Genomic DNA, 17,582 nt, shown 5'->3' with positions numbered 1-17,582 from the left:
CATAAAAAATGGTCTGCACCCAGCACCCCTGTTACGGTTTCTGTTTCTTTGCCCTTGTGGTTTGTTTCCTTTTTGTTCTGGCATGTTTTGAGTTTAACTTCCTGTTTTATTTTGTAGGGTTTCCTGTTTCGTTTTTGTTGTGAGTTTAACTTTGGTTCCCCATCCTTCCTGATTGTGTTCACCTGTGTCTCGGTTGTCTGTATGTATTTAAGTCTTGTCATTCCCTTCCTCCTGGGCTGGTCCATAGTATGTTAGTTAGTATGTTAGTCTGCTCTCCCCGTTTCGAGTGTTTAGTGTTTCTAGCCTCCCGTCTGCAGTGGTTTTGGTTTTGTGTCCTTAGTTTTGTTTATTAAAGCCCCCGTTCCCCTGCAACCTCCTGCCTCCTCTCGCTCTCTGCGCCTGGGTGCTTCCTCCCTTCTCCCCCCGTAACAATCCCTCCCCCTCCCCTTCCCTCTCACACACGCGGCTCCGTCTCTATGGCGGGAGGCGCAGCTGCGGCCCAGAGTTGATTGTCAGATATAAAATTCTCCCAATCACCTGTTAGTGTGATTCAGCCACCGGCGAGTTGCGCCCCCCTCTCGAGTTTTTGGACTTATGCTCCAAAGACCACCGCAAAGAGGTGTGGCCGCAAGCATCTTGCAGCAGAGGGCGGTGGTCACGCGTGCGTCGGGTCTGCTGTGTCGGAGCAAAGAATTATGGGAAATAATCCCCATTGCCTGCTTTTGTTGAAATTGGGTTGAGCACGGGTGTTTGTTCTGCCTAATTCCTTTTCATGTGCCTGTTTTATGTTGTTTCACTCTGAGTTATTTCATCTTTTTTTTTTTTTGCACCATAAGTGTGAAGAGGAAACAGGAGGAAGACATTCTTAAGAGTCTGATGTGTCAAACTAAAAGTGTTAAGTGTCGGCAGCTGAAGCAATTTCAAATTTAAAGCTCAAAGCTTCCTCTTTGAATATAGTAGCACAGCATCGGGCACGGCAAATGCCGCCCCCTATGAAGTGCCGCCTTGGGCGACCGCCCACATCGCCCATATCAAAAACCGCCACTGCTTCCAGAGCACGCGTCACAGTTATACTGCTGGGTCATGACACAGCAGAATAACTGTGACATATTTATAAGACGTGTGATAATAAAAAGGTTCAATTCCGGGCCTCAGATCACCTCCATCTGAACGTTACAACGGCCCTGGAGAGCATCAGCTGCTGCGGTCGTTTCCTGCGTCTCCTGCAGCGCTGCGAGGTCTGAAGATGAACGTGGACTGAATGGAGGGATTCACGGTCTGTGGGAGGCAGCAGGTCCTTGACCACACGCTTCAGCAATCCATTCATATATGCCGTCTATGATTCATCTTCAGGTTATTCAATAAAACGTTGTCTTCCAGAGCAGGAAAAGGCTAAAGAATTAAAGAAATAACCTAACTAAGTAAGAGAAAAAGCCTGACCTATCGGGATATTTCCAGACAATTTTTTAGATATTTATCTATTTATTTGTGCCCATTAGTGAAAAAAATGACAACAAATGATAGACTGACATGGTTTAAATCAAATCATCACTCAGCTGTGAAATGGTTCAAACTTGTTTAAGTTTAGAAATTGTGACAAAATATTTAAACGTCACCATTTTTGACTTTTATTTGTTACTCAAACTTTGTCCCTTAAGTCTCAAAAGTGAAATCTTTCATTTTTTACTGAGGGTGTATTCATATGGACGCATTTAAAGTGAACTAGAGATAATCTGGGACAAATTTTCTGTCTGAATAGACCCAACTGGACCCTGGTCCGGGACCAAGAACTGCTCTCAGGCTCATATTTTGAGGTGGCATCGGTTCATTTCCAATCGGCCTTAGCTCCGGTTCGCTCTGAGCTTTTTCTCAGGCTCTGTTCTCAGAGCGGAACAGCTGGACCAAAACCAGATTTCTTCTGTAATCTTGTTTCCATCCAGTAACTTGGTTTAAATGGAGACACGCCCAACACGAGTAGATGTTAGATCACATTTTGCAAATTGAGGTAAACACACTGTAAATGTATCTAATTGAATTGGTCAACCTTCAGGACCCTTCATTAAAACAACAGACAAATTGTTGACAATACTTTTGTATTTAAACTGTAAAGTCAATTTTCAGGCATTTCTGCCAGGAACGGAAAGTCAAAGGTTTAGAGGGAAAATCGTAAATATTTGATGTGAAAATGTCTATAACAGTGAAAACAGACTGAACAATGAGAGAAAAAGCCTCCATTAGTGGTTGGCCGTGTCGCTGCTAAAAGCTTCCGGAAAGTGGGTTTGGCTTCAGAAACTGTAGAAAAAATTCATGACGTTGTAGTGGATAAAATAATAATCTCCTACAGACATGCAGCCAAGTATCTATTAGCATTTTTTTTGGCTGAATGATCCTTAGTGCTGCGTGTAGGAACAAAATCTTTAAGAAATTTCATTTTGTCTTTTTACAAATGAGACTAAAACTGAAAGTTGAACTTTTGCCACATTTTCTCATTCACTTTGAAACTACAGTCTATAAAAATCCCCATAAGGACTGCAAAGCACAAGACTTCCAGAATTTCTGTCTCCAGTTGCTTTGCTCCGCCCTCATCATTCCTGGCCAATGACTGAAGGTTGAAGAGTCACATGGTTTTGTTTACAAGCTTTGGTTCGAAACAGGAAAGGCCGCTGAATGGCAGTCTGAATACAGATCAAATGCAAGGTTTAGGACTAGATCCGGTTCCAGACCAACAGACTTTTCCATTCTGAAAGATTTTTAGAAAATATACATTTTGTTAAATATAAAGCTGCACATCCTCCGAGCAAAAGAATGTCAAGATAGATGGCATATTTGGGCCAGTTTTCGAGATCTTTTCACATGATTTGCACATTAATAAAGTTTAAAAAATGTCATTTACAACAAGATTCCTCAAAGATAACAAAACTAAATTTACAATAATTAAAACCAATGTTTTTTTAAAGACCTACTTCTAAATTTTTTTTCAATTAAATATTTTATAAATAGTATTTAAAAAAATTGAATAAGACGACACATTCCTCATCTACATCATTTCATACATTTTTTAATAAATAAACAGATGCTGTAATGTTATAATGCAGTAAAAACTAAAATTTTTAACATTTTCAAACAAAAAAGAGTAACTCAGATCATCAGCACGACTGTCCTGCTCAGCTTAGGAAAAATGAATGAATTTTATAAACTCAATGAGCTTTTTTCATTTAGATATTTCACACAGCTATTGTTACATTTCATCAGCTCTATTTAAATAACCCCCCTTTTAAAAATTAAAACATCCCTAGAGATGCCCACCTCTTCACATTTGACTTCAAAGACATTAAGCGGATTGAAGTTCTTTAAATACTCAGATTAAACGTTAACAGAATAACTACTAAAAATGCTCGTCGTTCAACGTCGCTGCTTGAAGTCGGAAAACTGTTGACCAGCTTTTTTCATCCATGAAACCAAGCAGCTGCAGACAAAGTGCCAGCATCCATGAGATCCGCTCCATCCTGATGAGGCCATCAGCCCGGCTTGGTTGGGTCAGGAGGTCGGATGTCTGAGACAAGCTTCATGTTCAGCCTGTTGGAGCAAAAGTCAGAGTTCCACAGGAGTCGGGGGGGGGGGGGGGGGGGGGGGGGGGGCTTTGCGTGTGGAGCCGGCTGACATTTTCCCCAGAGATTAGGATGGAAACAGCTGAAGTCAACCCGACCGGACTTCTGCTTAGTAGATCTGATTGTACCCGTTCAAAACAGCTTGACCATTTAAGGTCATGAGCGCGTCTCAGAATGAGCTCATGACCTAGAAATCTGAGCAGCAGGACGCTGAGATGCTGTGCTGTAACAAACATCATTGACCGTTTCCCCCAAAATCAGAATAAATGGATTAAAATCTACATAAACAAATATTAATGCATCAGAAATTAATATGCAAAATCCCAATTTAAAAAAAAAAAACTTATCGTGGATTTGAAAACAACAGTCTCAAGAAACTGAAAAGAAAAAAGTCAAATGTCGTCAGTGTAGAATTTGGGTGATACCACTACACAAGATTTGTAAAGAAGATTGTGTTAAGCTGTTTAAACCATTGGAAAAGACAACTTCCTGTTTGAAGCTGGTTTCAAATTGGAGAATTTGGAATCAGATCAGTTCAACGTGTGACTCAAGCCTTGTTTTCACCGTTTTCCGGTCTGATTTAGAATCCAGGCAAGTGTTTCGAATCAAAGTTGGACCGTCACGGCGGATATGGTGTGTAGACAACAACAATGGAGGTCATCCAGCTGCTCTTTTTCCCCACTTTTTGGTACTCAGTAGATAAAAGTCATTTAATGCTGTTTGAGAGAAGATTGTGCGCAGGGAAGATGAATACGGTTAGTAGCTCCGCCCTAACCGTTCCGTTTCATTTTTCTATTAACCTACAACCAATGGGGGCCCAAATATGGTACGGTTGGGTAGGGTGGGTCCATTAGATAATGGAAATGCTCAAAAGACCGGACCGTACCATTCAATGTTTCACTTCTTTAGAAAACTTTACAGCAGAAATAAATACACCAGGTGTCAACACAGTTTTTTAACATGTTGTATATAACTTGTAACTATAATCAAATCGTGACAATTATCAGTTCATTCACTGATACATTTGAAATTATAACTACAAAAAAGAAAATTTGTTCAAGAAACTTTTGTTCAGTCAAAATTTTAACTAAAATTCAGGAAAATCTAAGGAGACTTTTTTTTAGGTCCACTTTAAATAATAAACTTTTTAAAGTTTGAGCTGAAATGTAAAAAAATAAAAAATAAACAACCCTGAGAAGTTTCGATGGTTTACTCTTCTACACATAAATGTCCAGCAAACCCAGAGCTAAATCTAATGTGAGTCGACTTAATGGTTATAAATGAGAGGGAAATAACAGAATTAGTAAGAAAAGAAAAGTGTTGAATAAATGTAGCAGCAACTGTATCCGAGAAGCGTTCCAAACAGGAAGTACCTGCTTGGAAGGCAAAACCCCGAAGACTTCGATAGAGAAATAAACAGCTGTTACTCTATTTATCTGAATAACCTTTCATGTTCCGATACCTTTTTGAAAAATATCTTCTTGTTAATCCTCATTTTTTCCATGATTTTTTTCTGTAGTTCAAGTCATTCATGTTATAAACTGACCAATCAGGTGCCACATTAGAAGTAGGTGGAGCCTGCTGGTCCCCACGTCCAGCAATCAAAACCTCTGACAGATTCCGTGTGGCCTTTCAACAAGCTCCCTTCTGATTGGCGAGAGATGTTGCCATAGAAACGATGACTCCGTCTGACTCGGGCCAATCACCGCTTACTGATGATGCATATGGCGGTGAGTAGAACCTGAAGTGAAAGCGGCTGATTAAAAGGACTTTAAACTACTAGTAGTTCTTTTTTTTCATTTATTTATTTAACAGGGACAGTGCACATTAAAACAAGCCTGCAAAGTGCCAGAATTAGCCATAAGGCTATTTTTCAGTTGAATCTTTTCTTTTTAATGAAGCTCCTTCAGCAGAATGACTGGAGCATCTCTCAGGTGGAGCCGTGACACTAAAGAACTGACCTGAAGGCTTTTGCTCGTCTCAAAGATCCAAATTCACGCTGAAATGTTTCAACTCAGAACCGCCTTCCAAAACCCCCCAGCCAGGATTCACCGTCTGTCAATGACACGAACGTCGTGATCCAGAAACAGACCGAAGCTTCGTGAGGGTTCATTGGTTTTGCAGGTGGTTGAGTTGAGAGCAGAAACCTCGACCTGCTCACATCTCAAAAGCCCAGAAATACACAACAGACGAGAGGCGGAGTCCCGGCGGGGACACCTGAGCCTTACCCCCGCTTCCAGCCACACAAACACCCCCTCCCATTAATATTGTATGAATGAGACAGAGGCAACAACACGGGTGGTTATCGGATCTACCCCAGAGGAACAGCGGGGGATTCCCAGAATCCTGCAGGCCCTCTGCTGCTCAGCCTTCAGCGTCATTTCCCTGCAGATGAAGAAGTGCTCCTCCTCAGCGGTTCAGCGTGTCCCCCTGCTCTGTGCCTCACGCATTCACCTCGCCTTGTTAACGGCAACCGAGTCGGGCGGAATGCCAACGACTGCGGCGGCGTGCGGCTATGAGATAACCGCCAGGTCAGAAACCACAGCCCGACTCGTCTTTCTGCAGGGGGCAGGACGGGCAGGCCCAGTTTATTTACAGCAAGGCGGCGTGTCGGCACGTGTCACTGTGAGGCGTGATGGTACAGCGCGGACGCCACCAGGTCCTTCACTGCGGCTGAATCCTCAGCATCTGTGGAGCCAAAACAAAGTGGCTGTCGACTGTAGATCGTGAGGGTTTCAGCGCAAACGTCACCAGACGGAAAGACAGAACCAGAAATAACAGGAAATGGGAAGAAAATGGAGTTTGAACTTTTAAATGGTAACAAAAAGTTTCAAAATAAAAGTCATTTTTAAGGATTACAAACAAATATTGACTAAGCAAACGTTTAAATGCCAGATTATGTGATCCTCCTTGTTTCTATCAATAAGGAACGCACAAAAAAAGGGTTAATCTGAGGGTCAACAAGACAAGATTAAAGATAAATCTTTTAATAATTAAATGGTCAAACAAATAAAACTTTAAACAAATGCATTTTAGTCTGCATAAAAATGTAAGATAACCCCCTCCATCCCCCATTCCTGCCTCCCCAACCCTGGTCAGAGCTCCATGGGATAAATTTATGTTAAAAAACAAACAACAACAAAACATTTCTTCAAAATGACAGCTTTTCAGTTAGTTTTATCACCATAGCAACCATTTTAGTTTGCTGGCTACATTTTGTAGGTGAACCTGTAATCACAGCTCTGAGTATCTCTTAATAATATGCTCTTATTGGGTATTGTATCGTTTTGTTCAGCTTGAGCCGACATCTCAGATCTTACATATTTTTACAATATTCCAGTACAGTACAGCAATAGGGAAACGCCACTTTTGCGAGCTCGCCACGCCAGAGCCGTTCAAAATCTACAAATTCTAATTCCAACTTTTTTCTTCCCCCAAGTATCTTCCTAGTGATGCTGGATTAAGTGATACTAAGTTTACATTTTTAGACGGTATTAAATATAATTTTTTGGGGGGGAAATTCAATATGGTGGCCGCTGGCAGAGGTCAAAGGTCAACAAAACTTTGGTAGTAGACTTTCATCAAGATTGCTAAAACAAAAATTTTCTTTTGACCGTGTTGTGCGAAAATGTGAAAATCCCCAAATTAGATACTTTGCCACATGGCCACCAAGCTGTAGGTCCTGTGGCCATCCCATAATAATGTTAAAACTTTCTTTGTATGTCTTTGACACGTAGGGTTTGGTTTCATTAGTGGATTTTCAGATATGACAGATTTTGGCCCCCATTCATCTTTTGTTGGTTTCACCCGCTGGGGGCAAATTTCTGTGATTTTGTGAGGCGAAAGAAGAATCATGAAAAAAATCTGCGGGACAGAATTATTACGTTGCACACAAATTTCCTTATTTTTGTAATTTTTTGGTTCATTTCTGTATCGCCTCACTTTCTAACCCACAAACGTTTCCATTTTTTTTATCAAAATGTGTCCATTTGTTTGGTTGTTTAGTCTAAATACTCAAAATCAGCAGGTTTCAGCTCCAGAACAATGTTGAGTCATTTTCACGCTAACAAGAGTTACAGTTGAACAAACCTGTTGTTTGGTTTGGTCTTTTTATTTTGAAAGTACTCCGCGTCTGTGCATTTAGCCTATTACTTGATGAACACATTTGTTTAAAAAAAATACACATTTCCTTGTGAAATGACCGTTTATGTAAACTCATTTCTTATTTAGCACTTTGTGTCTCTGGGTGGAATAAATAACCATAAATAATATCTCTGCACCATAAAGAGCGTCACAACTTTTAGATCTTAAACAGCATCAACTTGAAATTCCCCAAATCTTCCAGTTAGAGGAAAACAGGGAACTGTAGCTTCCTGTAGTTAAAGCTCTGCCTCATAACGCCCTCTGCTGGACTATGTTTGGTATCACTCAGGTTTTTAAGAACAAACACCTGCTGCTGCTTCAATCTTCTGGAGGAAGAAGGTTTAAGGTGTAGCGAGGTGCATCTCGCTAAGCAAAACTAGTGATGACAGCAGGAAACGCCATGTGACGCCGGCGCCCATGTAGCTCCGTCAGTTCAACTGTGGAGACGGTCATAATTTTAGGCCACTTTTCTTGAGCTGAAACATAAATATGAAATACCCACAATGCAGCAATGCTGCTTCTTTGGCTGTGTTCATATGGGAGGGCTGCGTTCTTCCTGGGCTGCTTTTGTGGGCTGCTTATGTCACACCGGCGAGAAGCGAAACAATAAGCTCCAACAACTACAACGAGGCTATGCTGCACAGCAGATGTTTACAAAAACTGCTAAATCCAGAGAAGCTGTGACAGAACTAAGTCTAAGTCAGAACTAAATAAGTCTATCAAATGATACAATTACTAGACGTGTTGAGGATCTGGGCAGCAACCTCCGACCACAACTGGAAAACACCTGGAGGCCTGGTCAACTGTAGAAATGACACTTAAAGTTATGAAAAACAACTTTTTTTCCCAAAATTGGCCCCCAGACTCATCCAAATTCACAGCCGTTAACATCCAGATGTTAAGGAGGAGAAGAAGAAGCCCCTCCCTGCTCTTCCAGTGTGAACAACGTGGGTCACACTTACGTCACATGGCTGGTGTAAACTTCGGGGTTAGGGCCCCTCCTCCACCGACTTTAGGGTATGGATCTAATCCAAGTTGAACTAGAAACCAAAAACTAGGGGGCTTGTTACATCGTTTTAACTATTTACCGACTCCGAGCGCCTTCAGGTGGTTCTTGAAGTCGGCCGTCTCCTCCAGAACTCGGATCAGGTTGGTGGACTCCATGCGCTCCAGCTCCACCTTCCAGTAGATGTAGATCTTCTGATTGAAGCTCACATAAACCAGACAGGGGCTGTTCTTGCCCTCCTTACAGGTGTACTGACCTGAAAGCACACGGACACAGAGGGCGGGGGTCCATTAAGGAGGCCTGCTGCTGAAACAGGCAGAGGAGACATGGACGGAGTTCTCCGCCAGCTTTCAACGCATCTGTTAGCTCAAAGATACGGACATGGATAAAACAAAAAGTATCTCGTTCCCACATATTAATATCTTGCTCCCACAAAATATTTAATTTGTGCGAATGAAATAATTGTTCACGTCATAAGTCATTCAAAAACACGAATATGCTCTCCGTCCTGCCGCGAAAGCCGCTTTCAGCGGTAACTTCCGTGTCTCTATGACCCACATTTGTTCAAGAAAGGAAAAAGAAAAACAAGAATGATCAATTTATTATTGCCTCAAGGAAAATAGGAAAAATATCATAAGATCTATGATGCCCAAGCTTGCTGCTTCGCCGTATCGTGGACATAGCTTCGCCGCAGAGCTCTTTCGCTTGTCTTGCCGGCATTCGGGCAGCTGGCTGGCCGTCTACCTGCCAGTCAGCTGCGGTATGGGATATTGTAGTTTAGGGTCGAATAGGAATAATAATATGCAGGACTTGTCTTTTATTAACATACTCGTTAGCAGTCGCTTAACATCCGAAGCCTAGTAGGCTACATGCTACAAAGCCTATCATTTGTCCTGTTGTATTTGAATGCATCACAGTTACGGGGCCACGGTGATTGGTCGAGATGCGACAATATCCCATACCGCAGCTGGCCGAATGCCGGAATGACAAGAGCTCGTAGCACGTAGCACATAACTCATAGCTCCAGCGAGTTATGTCAGGAGAATCACTGCAGTATGGGGAAGCAGCAAGCTTGGGCATCCTAAATATAATGAGCACCCGGACACTTTGTCATTTCTCTGGGACGTCTTTTTCGTGACGCTGATATTTTTCTTATTTTTTTTGAGACAATAATTAAAAGATCATTCTTTTTATTTTATTTTTCCCCTCTTGAATGAATGTGGGTCACAAAGACACGGAAGTTACTGCTGAAAGCGGCTTTTGCGCAGGATGGAGAGCGTACCGGGATGTGAATGAACGCAGACATGGAGCCATGATTACCGATGCTTTGGTGCTTTTTAAAATAAATACATCCTCCATGTCTTCAATGCAATGTAATGAGACACAGACAGACAGAAATCTGAAAGTATCTGCTGTAAATCCAAGTATTGCTAACATCCGTGTTCATGAATGACTAATCACGTGAATAATTATTTCGTTCGCACAAATTAATTATTTCGAGGGAACGGAATATTAATTTGTGGGAAAGAGATATTTTTATTTTATCCATGACAGGACACGGGCTCCGTACAAAGACAAACTGTGACCCAACAAAACGCTGCGAGATTCACACAAACGCAGCAGAGCAGGAAGAGGCTGAAGCTCAACGCTGCCATCTAGTGGAATCAGCCTGAACTTCCCCTGAAGGCCAACTTGAAAAAACCTGAGAAACATAAATCAAACTTGGTTCATTTGGTAGTTAAAATCTAAAGTCTAAAGAGGTTTCGCTCAGAGAAAAGACCTTCTCACTAGTTTGGCTGCCGAAGCTGGAATTAAACATTTTAGAAAACAGTTGCTTATTAAGACATCCAGCAGAACAACGTTCTGACTTTTAATGCCATGTTTTAGTAAAAGGAAATGTGAAGAGGCGGTGTGACCCGAAAATAATTAATAATTTTTGAAGTTTTTTTTCCAAATTTCTAGAAAATATTTAAAATAAAACAAAGTCCAAAGGGATTCAAAGAGGCATCTGAAGAAGACGTGGAGGGAAAGAAGGGACCCGGCCTTCTTTTCTCACCGGCACAGAAAGCGTTGACGTTCTCCTCGAACTGGAAGCGCACCACGGTTCTGTTATGGTCGATGATGTAGGTCTGACCGTCCCACGCGCACGCCACCACCTCCTCCCTGCCGTCTCCCTGCAAACGCCGCAGACGTTCAAGACCCACACCGATCCTCCTTTGATCCATTTTAAAAACATTCCCAGTGGTCTTTCATGATTATGTGTGTTTTTTAGTTAAAAAAACCCTGTTCCGTCTTCTAGGACATAGTTTCTGCAGAGCAGCAGGAGTTTATTAGAAACTCTGAGTTGTGGGTGGGACCGTTGGCAAGAACCAACCCCGCCCCTCTTCCCCTCCGTGTTGTTTTCTATGTCACAAAAATTTGAAAACACAATATTGAGGTGTGTTTTCTTTCTTGACATCCTCTATCATCAGAAAATCCCACAAGAACATGTTTTTGAGTGGGTCTTTTTGGCAAAAAGACTAACTTTTGAAAATAAAAAATGAGTGTATTTTACAGAAAAAAGGGAAAAATTTCAAATCAAGTTCTTACTAAAAAGAGTTAAGCAACATTTTCAGACCGCCGCCCCCTAAAGGAGGAGGAGCCAAACTCACGGTGACGTCCAGCTTCTGCAGAGCAAAGAGCTGATGATCCACCTGAACCGACCAAAGCAGCTGCTCCGAGCTGTCCATCAGCTTCAAGGTTCCTGCAGAAAAGAGAATTTTGAGACAAACATTCCCTCTTTATTGTCAAAACACTGTTTTTAAAAACATGGAAAACAGAAAATCAAATCCTTCAAACAGATTCTCAGGTTGGTCATTTTCCAGAATATTTTCATAAATTTTTAATAATTTTTTAATGTGAATTAAGTTTTAGAAAGAAAATGTTTTTATGGATTTATATTGAGATGATGTTTTTAATTGTATTTAATTACTATGTTTTGATAGAAAGCTGCATTGTATTTTATCTGTGAGAAGATTTTCAAAAAGATGCTGAAAGTCTCTGACTTACCATCCAGAGTGCAGAGAGCAAACAGCCCACATTTGGAGGATTCCTCCTTTGAACCTGATTTTAAAACGGAAGAAAAAAAAAAAGATTTGAAATATTTTTAAGGAAGAAAAATTTATGTGACAGAAAAAAAAAACTTACAAGGCTGAACCATTTTTGTTTAATTTTTCCCATAATGAAATTGGCTAAAAAGTAAATGTTTCTGATGAAAAAGAAACCTTTAATTTCATGTTTTAGGACAAAAATATTTATTCTAAGTTGAGATTGGAGGCTAGTAAATAAAACTTGTCTCCTAAAGAACAGTGTTTCCTCTGCAGCTCCTCACCTTTGCTGATGTTTCCGATCAGGTGGGTGGAGACGTTCTTGTTGTGGATCCGCCCGGTGGTCAGATGAAGAAGGACGTCTCTGGACGGGCCCTCGCTGTGGGGAAATCAGGTTCTATTGGCACAGCTGTGGTTCCGGTTGAAGCCAGAGCGGGTGGAGCCTCACCTGCCGGGCGAGGCCGGGTCCTCGTCCTCGGACTCTGTGGAGTCCTGCTGGGTCCAGGTGCACAGCAGGATGGCGTACCCGCAGCCCGGCTGAGACACCATCAGCTCCGGCAGACCCTCCGGACCCGGGTTCACCGACAGACTGTCCACCTGCAGCGGACCAGAACCGCTCCGGTTAGTTCAGCTTTAGCTGTGCGGAAGCGTCTTTCTGCTGTTTAATGTTCCACTCAATTCTCACATCCGTGTAAAACTTCACATCAACTTTAGTCTGATGGAAAAATGAAACCTAAAGCAAAAACACAAAAATAAATGCAGATTTTTTATGAAGATTTTTAAAAACTTCAGCAAAAATGTTTAAAGACAGTTTTCCTAAAGGTGACAATTTATTTTACACAAAATGCATTAAAGTATGCATCTATGTAACATTTCCTTTGGTTTATAAGCAGCTCCATGTAAAGGAAAATTGTGGTTTTGGTGTTATTAATGTTCTTGTGGAGTTTTTCTGATCATGGAGGGCATATATCAAGTAAATTAAGCTTAAAATGACATTCCTGAGTATTCCTTTATTCAAATCGGTGATTTAGGGGGAGATGAAAAAGCTCTGTTTGAAAAAAAATTGTATTCGTGACGTAGAAACAAGGCTGGGCGGATCACAAGCTCCGTGCTCCGCTTCATTCTGATGCTTTCACTTGTAGACAAACAGATACGTGTTCGGTTTTCCTCCTGTGAGCTGGGGGGTATTCCAGAAAGCAGGTTATGCTAGCTCCCACTGTAAGTTTGAGGCTAAGGAAGTTGATAACTTCAGTTTTCGGTTCCAGAAATGGAGGTATGTTTCAGGGTAGGTCAAGTTGCCATGGCAACTCATGCTCTGAACATAACCTGGTCGGGAGCAGGTTTAGTTGAAGCTTAGTTTGTTTACAGAGAGGTGAAGCAGCACGGCGTGTCCATTTGAAGATGATTTAGTGGATGAAAAAGCTCAGATAATACTTTTTTCACCATGAGAGGGTGATAAGACCACATATGGATGTTGGAAAGATAAACTTTTTTACTTTGATCTAACGTAATTATTTGCTTCAGTTAAGATAAATCATTTGTTTGTTAAGTCAGTTTAAAAATAACACGCAGTTTTCAGACAGTTATTTTACTTTCATTCAAATTAATTCAATTAAGTAGGTGTAACGTTGGTCCTGCTGTCAGATCGGCACCGCAAAGGATTGTGGGATACCATTTCCTTTGCCTGTCTGGACGGATTTTGGTTTAAGTGTGGCTTTTTGACCAAATGTGTTTAGTTGTTTAGCTGTTTTACTGTGTTGTGCCATGTTTTGTCGAGTTATTTTGTCCTAGTGTGCTTATGTCTCTGCACCATGAGTGAGAGTAAAGAATAGGATGATGAGTTTAAATAGCACCCCTACCGCTTTTAACTATAATGACAATGGTGTAAAATTCTTTACTGAATTTGTGCACAACGTGCTTTTTTCCCCCGTCCTTTTTATTGTTATAAAAATGAGCATATCTGCCGGCTCATACTTAGACATATGAGAGATCAAGAAATATAATTAATTAAGATGGAAAAAATATAAATTGAATTGGAGTAATATGACATTTAGTTAGATAAATACATACATTTGAGTTGTATAAACAATTATTGAGTTTTATAGATGTTAGGAGTTAGGTTGATTAAATTTAACTCAATTATTTGTTCCCAATAGAAGTAATTAATTTAAGGTGGCAAAATTAGATAAGTTATATATATATATATGCGTCACAAGGAAAATGGAAATAAGATCAGAAACTTGTGCGTTCACTTTGTCTGTTCTTCTACTACAAGCAGAAACTCTTTCTTTTGATGATGCAGCCGTGTTACTTTTTTGATGGACGTGTTATCTTCATACGCCGTCATTAAAACCTCAGACTCCGTCTCACCGAAGTATAGCGCTTTCTTTTTTTCCACGCGTTTCCATGGGGACTCCAGAAATCGGCGATCCATTGAGAATGTCTTTATGTACTTGATGTGCACGTGCATTAACCCAGGGTTCCCAAGTTGAGCGTAATTACGCCAACTCATACCCAGTCTTTTGGAACCGACATACCGACAAGTTCAGGCGGATTTCAGCCAGAGTTCAGGCTCAAAGTCAGGCTAGTTTAAACATGCTTCCTGGAATACCCCCCTGGAATCTAAACTGTACGGCTGGATAGCTCAGATATTACCATTTTTGTGGTACCAATAGGGGGGTAAGGAGGTGTGAGAGGCTGTAAGCACCTAAACAGATGGATGATGGGAAGAGGAGCAGGGTCACTAAGCATCAGCTTTCCCGCCCACAACTACCAGGAGAATTTGTGATGAATTTCTCACTGCTAATGTTAGGTTGGGGGTGTGAGGGGCTGTAAGCTAGTGGAAGCGAGTGTAAACAGAAAGCTTTCAGCAACAGGACCTAGAAGACAGCAAGCTTGCTCCACACCAATGGTCCCGCCCACAATTAAGGGGGAAAATATAAGTAATTCCTGCTGCTCTGCAGACACTATGTCCTGAAAAACAACCGTTTTTTTTTTTTTATTTTGGCTAAAAACGTATCAAGTATAATTTTAAAGACAACTGAACGCTTTGGAAATGGATCAAAAGGTGATCAGAGTGGGACTTTAAGGACATAAACACGGTTGTAAATGGTTCTGCCATGATTAAACATGGTTCCGTCTCACCTGCGCTTCCAGCAGCCACTTCTTCAGCAGAACCAGCTGACCCGATGCAGCATCTGCGCCGTCGGATGGCTCCTCCCATCGGAAAGCTCGCACCACTCGGTCTGTGTAACCCACCACCAGCTCACAGCGCCCGTCTCCATCTGCACACGGTGTGAGCATTGACTGTACTTGGAAACTGGACTAAGTGACCACTCCCCCCCTGGCGTTCCAACAGGAAGTACCCGCTGGCTCCAAGAAGTTCAACCTATAAACTGAACAATCAGATGTCTCAATAAAAGTAGGTGGAGCCTGCTGGGCCCCACGTCCAACATTTAAAATGTTTGATTGACAGATTGGAGAGAGTGGTTCCCATAGAAATTATGACTCAGACCAACTTGGACCAGTTGCTGCTTACTGACGTCATTTGGGTTCAACGTGGCGGCGTCCGCATTGTGAAAAAATGGCGACTGAAATGACTTCATTTGGTTGGAACCGGAAGTAAAAGACTTTCTGGACTCGGTCGGGTTCTTAGGTACGCTCTATGGTCGTCAGCGATCAAAAACAAACCTAATAGCGTTCTGAGCCAGCGTCCTGCATGGACGTCCTGCTGAAACACACCTGAATGAGGTCACCATGACACCCTGATGACATGAAAACAGGTGAGTTTGAGCGGGGCAAACGGGCCACAGATGGCAGAGCCGCACCGATGTCGCTGATGAGGATGACTTTGGTGTTGGCTGGGATGTGCTGGGTGAAGAACGGCCTCTGCTCATCAGATGACAGGAACTCGTGTTGGCTGGAGGAATCCGATTTACCGACAGAGGCGGCGGTCAGGTCGAACAGGTGAAACCATCCTTCTGCGGTCATGGCAACCACCAGGTTCTGACAGGAACAGGAAGCGTTGGTCAAACCTAAACCTGCGCGACATCAGCCCGCCTCTGTTCGCTTTCCTCACCTTCCCCCTGTTGCAGACGTCTCCAATGGCAACGCAAGTCAGCTGGAAGATTGAGACGTGTTACACAGGAGAAGCGTGAGTAAGGAGCAGTGTGGTTCTGTACTGACCATGCCCACGCAGGTTCTGGTGATCCACGGCTTGGAGTCATCGTTCTTGTAGACCAGCAGTTTTCCACTGTTGTCTCCAATGACCAGCTCGTTCAGCTGCAGAGAACGGACACAGAAAAGAGATTTGAATCCAAGAATCCTCTGGATTCTGGACATTTAACAGCTGCACAACATCTTTACCTGAAAAAAAGTTTCATATTTAAATTAATCTGTAAGGATTCTGCTCAAATGTAAAATAAAAGCGAAATTTAAATCTGCCTACGTCACCAAAATAACGCCTAACCAGGTTTCACAGCCAAACTGCTGGTTCTGGTCCATTTAAAACCACTTTAGGCTGTTAATTTAAATCAATCAAATAACTATAGATTTAAACTGAACAAATAAAAAAACTAGAAACTGAAAGAAAACTTTTTTAAATCAAACAAGAAAACTATTTAAATTAATCTAAACTGAGTTTTTAGGTGAATGTTTTTGAAATATTCTGCGGTCCAGATTTTGAAAATAACTGCAGATTTTATAAAGCAAACCCGTGAAGCCCGTTAATCCGGATTACCGAGTCGTTATCTGCGTCTCCCAAACAGATCGCATGAGGGAAAATGGTTCCGGTGAAGTCCAGACTGATTCGGTGGACAAAGTTTAAGGACCGCATCATGTGTGATGTGTTCGGGTTTCAGGTTCCGACTAGCTGTAAAAACACTAAACAAATCGATTTTTTTTTTTGTTTAAAATCCTCATCCAAACCTAAAGTCACAGTAAAGAAGAGATTCAGGCGCTGATTTGATTGTATACTAACATGTACGTCAAGTATTTTTCTGTTTTGTTCATTTAAAGACGCTGCCAGGCAGAGATTAGCACATGGTTGCTAGCGGCTTCCTGTAAACAAAATCACGTGACCTCAAAAACTACGGAAGCTCGCTAAACGCAAAGTTACAGTAAAACAAGGCGAAAACGATTTCCCCACAATCTGAACTTTACAAATGATTACATGATTAGAGATCATATATAATTTTCTGTTTTTATGCGATAATTGATACTGCCACATTTGCAATTCTATTCAACTTTAATTTGTTGTTATTATTAGCGCAAAGTTGTTTTAAACAGCAGTTTTGCTTATTAAAGTATATAAAATCCCTATGAAATTATATGTAGGGGCTCGTATCACAACGTAAGAAAGAGTAACAAGAAATGTAGACCCATTTCAGGCTAAACCATTTTGCGCTGTCTGTTTGGAATACACCGGAGGAGCACGTGCGGTGGGAGTTCACGCGGGGCAGAAGGTGTGAACAGGTAGAGAGGCGGGAGAGGGACTTACGATCACCGCAACAAACTAACAGCTGCTTCCTAATATAAAATAGTTGTCATCCATAAAATGAATCTTCTTTATTGAGTTTCCTTGATTTTATAAAAAGTGAAGGAGACAAAAATAAAACGAGTCTGCATTAAATTTGTTTCCATCATCTCACTCCTCTTAACTCTGGGTGTTTGACAGACCGAAAGAGTCTATTCAAAGTTGTGAAAAATGGAAAAAAGATCAAAGGAAGAAACATCAGCGTC

The 17,582-nt window shown here is 41.6% G+C and overlaps 1 protein-coding gene and 1 long non-coding RNA gene across 4 annotated transcripts in view; both read right to left on the bottom strand.

Moving 5' to 3' along the window:
• Positions 1-829, bottom strand: part of LOC144989408 (uncharacterized) — a 28,051-nt gene extending 27,222 nt beyond the window's left edge. Inside the window, exon 1 of the long non-coding RNA XR_013653552.1 lies at positions 538-829. This is a non-coding gene — a long non-coding RNA (uncharacterized LOC144989408). The remainder of the gene's footprint in view (positions 1-537) is intronic.
• A 4,565-nt stretch (positions 830-5,394) lies between these two features.
• On the bottom strand, positions 5,395-16,955 carry itfg2 (integrin alpha FG-GAP repeat containing 2). Of its 3 annotated transcripts, XM_020714154.3 has the most exons (13): positions 16,822-16,955; positions 16,582-16,724; positions 16,029-16,124; positions 15,922-15,963; positions 15,671-15,848; positions 14,988-15,127; positions 12,292-12,440; positions 12,128-12,222; positions 11,806-11,859; positions 11,409-11,500; positions 10,814-10,931; positions 8,840-9,013; positions 5,395-6,296 (listed from the first exon to the last, which is right to left on the bottom strand). In XM_020714154.3, the coding sequence occupies exons 2-13, from the start codon at positions 16,678-16,680 to the stop codon at positions 6,229-6,231; spliced, it is 1,305 nt and encodes a 434-aa protein (XP_020569813.1). In that variant the 5' UTR covers positions 16,681-16,724; positions 16,822-16,955; the 3' UTR covers positions 5,395-6,228. The 3 variants fall into 3 exon arrangements, with proteins under 3 accessions (XP_020569813.1, XP_078797931.1, XP_020569814.1); XM_078941805.1 differs by lacking the exon at positions 16,582-16,724 and having other exon boundaries at positions 16,822-16,918; XM_020714155.3 differs by lacking the exons at positions 16,582-16,724; positions 16,822-16,955 and adding an exon at positions 16,209-16,342.
• Between the last annotated feature and the right edge of the window lie 627 nt (positions 16,956-17,582).

This window comes from Oryzias latipes, chromosome 23 (genome assembly GCF_053564925.1).
Source record: "Oryzias latipes strain Hd-rR chromosome 23, Olatipes_Hd-rR_3.1".
NCBI classification, from domain to species: Eukaryota; Metazoa; Chordata; class Actinopteri; order Beloniformes; family Adrianichthyidae; genus Oryzias; species Oryzias latipes.
The sequence above is the reverse complement of the archived record's forward strand: the minus strand, read 5'-3'. Positions and strand labels throughout refer to the sequence as shown.